Raw genomic sequence first — 9,636 nt, forward strand, 5'->3', positions numbered from 1 at the left:
CTGGAAAAAGGATTTCCTTCCTGCATTTTCCTTTGCTTGGGTCTGGTAGAATGGTCATTCATTTCTAATAACATGAACTGGGAATGGAGGCAGAGGCTATGCATGAAGACTCCAAGCGAGCGACTTTACAATGTAGTCTGGTTCGTTTGCACAAACAGTTGTAGCCTTTTTAATCTCTTCTACAGGGGTCAGAATCCATAACGGCAGTGCATCGCACAAGACTGCTTGTTACACACAGAACCTTATTTCTAAAAGCCATCGTGTGAATCAGCAATGCTTCCAGAGAGACAGAGGCTTTACTCATTATGTGCTCTTCTTTCTACAGGAGGTTATACTGAAACGAGCTGCAGATTTAGTCGAAGCTCTGTATGGCATGCCACATAACAACCAGGTAAGGTTTTTTTTTTTTTAAATTGTAATTTATCAAACGTTTTAAATTCTGGATTATTATTTGAATGTTCTTACTGGACCAATAATGGCTGAAATGCAAAAGTCCTACATTATTTAGGCATTAGAAGTAGATGTGGTATAGTATAGCTTGCTTTTTGCTTCAATATTAAAGTACTTCATAGTCATTTGAATAAAAATTTAAAAAAAACTCTTATAGAAAAATGTCCTAACAAGCCAGGTGTGTACGACCCTGTTTCCAGTCAAACTAGACTTGATTAATTTAGAACATGCAAAGAACTGACAGTGTTAGCTTAGATGCCACCAGCAAGCTGAACTGCCAAATTCACACTGCCTGTTTGTTGTTTTAAAAACTAAAACCGCTTCATGGAATGCACGTCTAATGCCTGGGAGAAACCCCTCAACACTTGCTCGTATTTTATTTGGCGCAGGAAATCATCCTGAAGCGGGCAGCAGACATTGCAGAAGCCCTCTACAATGTCCCTCGGAACCACAACCAGCTCCCAGCGCTCAGCAACACGTCTGTGCACGCGGGAATGATGGGAGTGAATTCCTTCAGCGGCCAGCTAGCCGTCAACGTGTCAGAGTCTACCAACCAGGGTAAGGGAAACGAGCAGCACATCACATCTTCAATGATCTATCAAAAGTGTCCAGGCTACCGCCTAACCTCCCGGATTAGCATAAAGGCAGCTCTATTGGTCATAAAAAGCATAACATAGTAAGCAAAATTGTATTCTTAGGCAGGAAATATCCCAGCAGGCATTCATTTTGTTATCTTTTGATGCAGAACTGTAACTTTCTATCTAAACCTATTATTTATTTCCCACTGTATGTTTGAAGCATTTCAAACTTTTACAACACAGGGTTTGGTCCCCTTTAAATTGCAATAAAGCAGCCTGTTTTTTTAGAGTAGTAACAATAGAGCAATAGAGTGATTATTTTAATAGATTTCAGATTTGTTTTTTTTCTTTAAATGCCATATGGTAAATTGGCCCTGAGCTAATTTTTGTAGTTGACAGCATAAGCGATTTGTAACACACAATCATAACACCATTCTTTTCATCCAGGCATCTTCATGTAATAACATTGACACTTTTTTGTGCTATATATAAACATTGGCAGACTTAGATGCAAGCGAAGAGTTTTGTTAGTGTTGCAGAGCATTCATGGAAACCCAACCCCCTTTACCCCTTCAGGGTAACTGAACCCCGAATTAAAAGTTATCTTTATTATTATCTTGGCACAGAGGGTAACCACACTAGAAGGTCACTACTGAGTTCTGCTGCCATTTAAACTGGTTATATTGGCATGATTTTGTAATATGTATATATTATGTAATCTTTTTTTTTTTTTTGTATGTGTTTAATTTTAAAATAACCCAATGTATCGGTCTGGGCTGGAGTCTCTGAATGATTGCATATCATAAATTCAGCCTCCCCACCTCACAGTTCTTCCTGAAAATGTATTGATAACAGAAGTTCCAGCATTCACCCCATGGGTCTTATAGTAAAAATCACATTGATGTCAGCAATAAGTGAGTGTGTTTCTTGCCTGATTCTTTTCATTGACTTTCTGTCTGTCTCCTCATCCTCATCTTCATTGTTATATTTCTCTGTTCCAAGACTCGAGAACTCCCGCTGCCAAGATGGAACGGCAACACTGTCCTTTTTACCAGGGCCCTGTGACTGTTAGATTAGTGACATTTTGATCGAAGCAGCTTCATTACAACCCCTGGACTGGCTTATGATTCTCTCTAGCATTGCAGTTATATAAAGTACTATCATAACTATAATTAGACATGAATAAACTGCAACTACTTGTGTTGTTACCATATAATTACAAAAAGACAAATGCATTCCATTGATTGTGTGCTGAACTGTAACATGTCTTCCTCAGGTTTCACTCGGAACACGAGCAGTGTGTCGCCTCATGGGTATGTGCCAAGCCCCACACCTCAGCAGACGAACTATAACTCGGTGACAACAAGTATGAATGGATACGGCAACACTGGGATGTCAAACCTGGGAGGATCGCCAAGCTTTCTCAATGGATCAGCTGCCAACTCACCCTATGCCAGTGAGTTCCGCCATTTTACCTTTCTTCACTTTCTAAGATTGCTCAAGGGGCAAACTGCAATCGAGGACCTAGATAAAATACAAAAAGTATAGTGTGGCAGCTTTTATAGGTCAATATGCTGTGTTGTATTTGCAGGACATGGTGTTTTTCCTCTGATGCTTGTGTGTATTTAAACCTGTATGGCACATGTACAGAAAAACAAGTGTTCAGATTCTTAGTTGTTTATTTCTAGTTTTGTAACATTTTTGTATTCCTTTTAGAACAAAAGCGAGACACAGCTTAAGTATAAGCATGGCGCATTTGTCCTATTGTGTGAGCCTTTCGGTTTCCAGCTGAAAGAGGTCTCCTCTCTTTAAAAAAAAAAAAACATTGCATATCCCCTGTATCAAATTAAAAGCATTGTTCTAATACCCGTCAGTAATGCCTGACCACTCACATCACACGCTGTTTCAATCCCAGCCTCTAAATGAAAGACTCTTAATTAAATCAATAAACTAATTGCAGGAGTAGCAATTCAATTTCAGCACTTTGATTCCACAATGTTAACAAGTACTTTAAGAGGCTGACTGACTCCACACAGACACTTTCAATCAAACTGGCCAAGCTTTATAGTTCCAATTTTCATTAATTGATTAGTTAGGCCGTCATAAATGGATTATGACATTATTACACATCTTGTGCTAAAATAGAGTGCTAGCAAATCTAAACGTAGAATAATAACAACAATAAAGAAAGGAGACAAAATCAGAGGGCACTTGGTATATTGCCACAGTAATTGTAAAATCATTCAAGGAGAAAATGCTCTGAGAGTATTAAAAGTGGTGGGGGGGTCCAATGAATGTTGATTTCTCGTGGCGTATAGTGCATCGTATATCACTGAAGGGCATGAATATTAGCTGTCTTGAAGAAGTAGCAATAAAGCAATGCCCTCAGCCCTGAGAAAAGCAATCTTTGGGTTAACACTAAACAATATTTGATTATAAATACCGTACCCTCTTATTCATATTTACAGCTTTATAACTTCTACTGTACAGCAGTAAGACATTTGTCACCTGATCAAGAAAATAAATACATACATAAATAAAAAAAAAACCTGGAAACTGAAAAGTAGACTAACACGACACAACCAGTATATTCGTTACTGAAGAGAAACACTCTCCTCCAGGCGACGAGACATATTCCAGCCGGCTCTCTGCTTTAAAGTTGTGGGTTTTTTTTCCGTCTTCTCTAAAGTTGTGCCATCCAGTCCTACCATGGCCTCCTCAACCAGCCTGCCCTCCAACTGCAGTAGCTCCTCCGGGATCTTCTCATTCTCACCCGCCAACATGGTGTCTGCCGTGAAACAGAAGAGCGCCTTCGCCCCAGTGGTGAGACCGCAGACCTCGCCGCCACCCACGTGCAGCAGTGCCAACGGCAACAGCCTGCAAGGTGAGACACGACACCGAGGAGCAGAGAACCTCACCTGCTGTACCACCCTGTCACCCAAACTGAAAAACAACTACTGCTTAGGCACTACACTGAGGACTATATATTAACAACACTATCAGGGCGCTACTATATAACTGTAATAAAAGGTACTGTTATATTACATTGTATTACAGAACCACATGGTAACTGCAATTATAGCAAATCAAAACCCGCAGTTAAACTGTCTGCAAACTGCAACGCTTTGCCTCAGTGTAATGCAGTTTCATTGCAGTTAAGCTACAGTTGTTTTTCAAGTAGGGGCAGGTACTATAGATCCAAACGCCATACCCTCCAATATATAGCTCACTTAAAGATACTGGGCCATATTCAGTAAACTGTAAGAAGGTAAAGGTCATAGACGGTGTGTAAAACATTTTACAATGTTGTTTTTCCTATTGTTATGCATCCTTTAATCCTTTAATGATAAAACAAATATGCTCAAGAGAAACTGACTCCCCAAAATAGACCAAAAGATTCTTATGTTTTATTGAAGCAAGCCCATCATGTGCAGTTCCTAACCCACCCTGCTGTAGGTAAATAACACCATGTTCTTTCTTCTCTTTTCTCCTCTTCTCTCTTCTCTCTCTCCCCCTGTCAGATCAGTCTTTTGTGGACTCTAGCAAGTACTCCACTGCAGGCTCACTTCAGGGCCTGGCCTTCTCCTGAAGTATGTTATTTCCCTTCCTTTCTCCTTTATCGTGATATTTCTGTGTTCCTGTGCAGTAGCAACACATTTGAAGTACATGCAGAGAATCCCCGTTCACAGTGATAAGAGCCTGTCACTATAGACTTTACTGTTGCAGGAAATGTGAAAAATAATGGGGGAAATTCAAGGCTGTCAGTGTTGTAGAGGAGGAAGGACTGGGTCAGTTTTGGAATCATGCAGCATATCAATCTGATACCTGCAGGGAACTTTTAATTCCACTAAGACAATGCTCTTCTAAAAATGGCAAGGGGTATAGAGGGAAGGAAAAAAATCAATCAGAGTCCAATAAGTTTTATGAAATCTCTTGTGTCTTGTTGCTACTACTTGTCAGAGAACAGTTTGTAATTAACTGGGCGGCTTCATGGAGTATTTAGTTGTTAACAGGTGTTGAAAATCCTGTTTTTGGTCAAACTGGCGGCATTCTACTTCAGTAAACAAATGCTGGCCTCTATAAATAAAATGGAAATGGAACTATGGCTTGGCTTTTCCATATTCCACTATTAAGTTGTGTTGAAAATGGTCCCTCATTTAGCTTATATGCTGCAGTGCTTGGACATGCAGTATGAAAACACAGGGGGGAATTTAAGATTACAAGGATGCTATGAAACAGCTGTAATTGAAGTTGTTTTTACCATCAATACTTTAATTAATTATATTAGGTCACGCCTTGTCATTACAGCACAATGGAAAATTAGTCCCCATAGGTTTATTGCTTGTTTGATTTGTAATTGACACATATAAACTGTCATTGTCATAGTTCTTGTTTAAGACTGTTGTTTTGTAACTGGAAGACTTTGCTCCACAGAACATTGTCCTTAATTAACATGTTATGCAGGTCTCATGTTAGAAAACCCTAAAACCCAAGAGGCAACTGAAGTTCACAGTCCAACATATGCCTAGAAAATCCTGTATCCTGTATCTATTAAAAAATTCTGTATCCGAGCTTGGAAATCCAGTAAAAAGGCAGCCAATGTATGCAATAAGAAGTACAGTGAATCACTGATTGTGTCTTCCAGACAAATGTTAGTAATACGATCTGCATGAGAACAAGGCTGAATGGAAATACTTGTCAATTACATCATAGACAGGAAGGATACTCATCGAGCCCTGTGTTACTAGCAATTACATTAAAATAAATGAATTGTTGATATAATGTGTGCCTGGTGTAGGACTGCTAACCATATGTTTAGCATCATTTGTATATATGTGATATATACACTGTAAGCTGAAAGGGACTCCCACTTCATCATTCAATTATTTTTGTTTTGCTTAGGTCTGAAATAAATAAGTTAGCGACATATAGTCTCCACATACATATAAATATTTTAAACAGGTAAAGCCTAAATAAAATCTCCTGAAATGTGTGCATATTAGCCTAACCCTTCTGGTTAAAATGTTCAGCTATTTTACATATAAATACAACACATACAGGAGGGCAGTTGCCTTCTTTTCTTACTTTTTTCATTACAACATGTACAGTATCACAAACTCTATTACTTGTCGTTCACAAAATTCCTCACTGTATCGCAATGGCTAACACTTTAAATGAAGGCACAGCTGGGGGTCCTATATATTCCATTGAAATAACCACAGCTAGACTGGTATTCAGTTGGAATCTCTTATAGCAGAAATTGACTCCAGTGCCAGAGGTGTAGCTTTCGCTTGCATAATCAAACATGATGCCTGCAGATACACAGGGAGGAGAAGACCTGTTTTCTGGTTGGCAGCACTTTATCTGGCTTGCAACAGCAGGTTGCTTTAGTAGTTTTAAAAGATGTTGTGCTGTTTGCCACAAAAGAAACAGATGAAAGAGAAGGAGGAGGTTCATAGCTCAAAGATTTGAAACAACAACAGCAAATGCACATGGAGTCCAGTAAAGTAGCTGGTGTTCCTCTCATATTGCACTGAGGTTATTATTTTGTGGGTTTACTGTATTTTCCCATATACAGTATGTTATAGCTCTACAGATGGACTTCGTGTGGTATTTTATTTTAACATAACTACAAGTGTGAACTTATAAAAGTGTGCTACAGTAAAGCATAGCATAATGAAAGCATGGTGAAGCATAGGTAAGCATTGTAAAGCCCATAGAAAACTATGGGAAAAGCATGGGAAAAGTGCAAAAATACTGTGCAAATTTACTGGGGTAGACTTTTATCAGGGTATACTCTAAAGTGTTTAAAGTACACACATGTATGCATATGTAAATGTGTAAGCTTGCAGTTGGTTTTCTTGAAATGTGGTTTAATCAAGCCAATAAAGAAACGACAACTAAAAACTGTACATTATCCTGTTTCTTCAGTTAAACTCACTTTCATATGGATTACCACTATAATAACGCTATTGTCTCCTTGTTTCTCTTTTAAACAGCTATACCTGGAATGATTGTTCCTCCAATGTAGAAGATGAAGCAACGAAGGGGATAGAAAACAACTTTGAAGACGATTACTTTTTTTATCTCCAGTAGGAGGTTGACCACAGGTCCCAGCAAGGAGCAGAACTTATAACTCAGGCCTTTTTAAAAAGGAATCACATTTAAAAAAAAAAAAAAAAAATGAAAAAAAAAAGATTACTGCAGCTTTTAAATCGCTAAAACTTGTGAACACCGCTGTGGCACGGAACAGGCAAAGTGTTGTTTGAATATTGTAAGAAATATTTATTCTTTTGTTGTGGAAAATATCTGCTTTTCCAATTTGTTTTTCATTTCAGCGAACAATCATATGCCTTTTATGAATTGTAATATACACAAGGGACACTATATCAGAGTTTTGTGTTTTTATTTATAATGTTTATAAAACTGCGTGTGTGAAGAAGGCAACTGATTAGTTACGATAGACGGAAAGGGTAGCGAAAGAATTAGCATAGGGTAGAAAACTTAGGTCCTCGAAATAATTTTTTTTTATTGAAAAGTAAGGGTCAGCTGTGACAATTTTCCCAGCCAGAGGTGACTGGTAAACGTTGTTAAATAAATACCATGTTTACCATTTGCATTAACATGTTTGAAAATATCACCTTAAAAGGGATATATTTGTGTCTATTGATAGCTCTCCAGTAGTTTTAAGACAGAATCTAGCATAAATGGAAAACTCATTTTAAAGAATATTTTCCTTTGAGAAAACATTTGCTGCTATGCAATGCAAGAATATCAGTCATGCATTGAGCTGGTGGTTGCAACATTTGTTTTTTCCTCCAATAATAGAAAGGTATCATTTTATATTTTTTAATGGAAAATTCAATTGTTTTGAGTAGCGGTTGCTTACTTTTCTGTCTCAGTGGCTGACAGCTTGGGTTGGCCCCTACTTTAGAGCAGTTTCTACCATATATATTAAAGGATGAATGAAAACGCAAAACGGAAAATCTGCAAGAGTTTATCGATGCATTTTTCTTTTAAATAAAAAGGGACGATCACAGCACTTCTGAATGGACAGAGGCATAAGATCGACTTTGGAATTTTTTGCCAGCACTGCATTGAAATGCTCTTAAAAAGGTATTTGTCAAGATCCAACCAATATAGGACAATGCATATATTTATACATTGAAATGTCTTAAGGCAGCTTTTCAGTACAGTATCACACATGTTTCTATTGCATATGTCTGCAGAAAGAGCTTACAACCTTTAGCTTACACCTGCAAATATTAAAGTAAAAGAAATAGAAATTGGTTTGGAAAAAAGTGTGTAAAATATCCATATAAATAATGTATTTATCTTTGGAGTTTGTACATTGCTTTTCCCCCTAGTTTTATTTTATTGTGTACGTTTGCTATGTGAAAAAGTGCCCGACTCGTTTTGTCATCCACAGTTGATCTTTCTGTTTTAAATGTGATTTGAATATGTTTTATTTGTATTTAGTTTTCTAGTATTGTTTAAAACCATGCTTCCATTTTTTTATTATTTCCATCAAAAAAGCCATTGTCTATTTTTGTATTATTTGTAAGTTAATGGAAAATGTTTTTTTTTTTTAATGTATGGCAAAAAGTAGCAACTTATTCCGATAGTATTTAGTTATGTAGAGTTTTTAAAATATATATATATATATATATCTATCTTTCGTTTTGCTTTTGAGGCTTAAAGAAATTGATGCTGTTTTAAATGAATAATATGCATGAGATATCTTCCTGTTGGGGTGAAGGTTGCATTATGTGCATTGAAAATGGGAAGACAATTGTGGAACAAATATATGAAAATACTTTCTTTCTTAATGCCTGCTTGTATATTTCCTCTTTTTTTCTCTTTCACTGAATTCTGAACCAGCAGATTGGATGCCTTAACAATGCAAATCATACTCATTAGATCACCTGCACATTGTAATCTGCACCAGAACTGTCCGTCATCACAGCATATTGTTAAAAAAAAACCTAGAAATTGTTTAAAAAGCACAAAATGAACTGTTCTGTTACCTTGAGAATACCTGTTTTGTTTTGTTTTTTCCGAATGATGATTCGAGCTGATGCACAATAATGCTGCAACTGTGCATGCTCCCAGTTTTGATTCTAGTTCTGTGATTCTCCACTTGGGGTATCAAGGCGAGAGGAATGGGAGGGGGAGGGGGAGGGGGAGGGTGGGTGTGGGGGGGAGGGGGTGAATTGTCTGGATGTGTCCAATATCTCATGTTTGTCTTGAAACTGGAAAACAAAATCAATTACAATATTTTATATATATTTAAAAAAAAAGAAAAAGCTATATTCTTCTCTCTTGCCCAGTGGTTTTTAATATACATTATAAGTTGACAGACAAACCCTAAAACAAAGCTCTCCAAGAATCAGGGAACACATCAGTTTGCATTACAATTGCACAGTGTGGTGACTCATTAATTACAGATGTAGTTACACCCTTTTAGAATGTTTTTACTTTTGTAATTACACACGTGATTATCGTGTAGTTACATGGTAGTTACTGTGTAACTAAACTAGTGATTACTGTGCATTTAATGTTTCTAAATGTACCCCAAACATTTAGACTTCAAATGTTTTTTTTGGAT

At 37.3% G+C, this 9,636-nt stretch overlaps 1 protein-coding gene across 1 annotated transcript; it reads left to right on the plus strand.

Annotated features, from left to right (window-relative positions):
• The first annotated feature begins 267 nt into the window (after window positions 1-267).
• LOC131728596 (transcription factor COE1-like) lies at window positions 268-9,193 on the plus strand. Its single transcript, XM_059019594.1, has 6 exons — window positions 268-391; window positions 840-1,008; window positions 2,305-2,484; window positions 3,718-3,912; window positions 4,550-4,618; window positions 7,028-9,193. Exons 1-5 carry the CDS (start codon window positions 374-376, stop codon window positions 4,615-4,617), a joined length of 630 nt encoding a protein of 209 aa, XP_058875577.1. The 5' UTR covers window positions 268-373; the 3' UTR covers window position 4,618; window positions 7,028-9,193.
• The last annotated feature ends 443 nt before the right edge of the window (window positions 9,194-9,636 follow it).

The sequence above is a fragment of the Acipenser ruthenus genome, unplaced genomic scaffold, assembly GCF_902713425.1.
Source record: "Acipenser ruthenus unplaced genomic scaffold, fAciRut3.2 maternal haplotype, whole genome shotgun sequence".
Taxonomy (NCBI): domain Eukaryota; kingdom Metazoa; phylum Chordata; class Actinopteri; order Acipenseriformes; family Acipenseridae; genus Acipenser; species Acipenser ruthenus.

Coding starts and splice junctions, on each gene's coding strand:
- LOC131728596 (XM_059019594.1), top strand. Junction 2,485..3,717: donor TGCCAACTCACCCTATGCCA/GTGAGTTCCGCC, acceptor TCTTCTCTAAAG/TTGTGCCATCCAGTCCTACC. Junction 3,913..4,549: donor CAACGGCAACAGCCTGCAAG/GTGAGACACGAC, acceptor TCCCCCTGTCAG/ATCAGTCTTTTGTGGACTCT.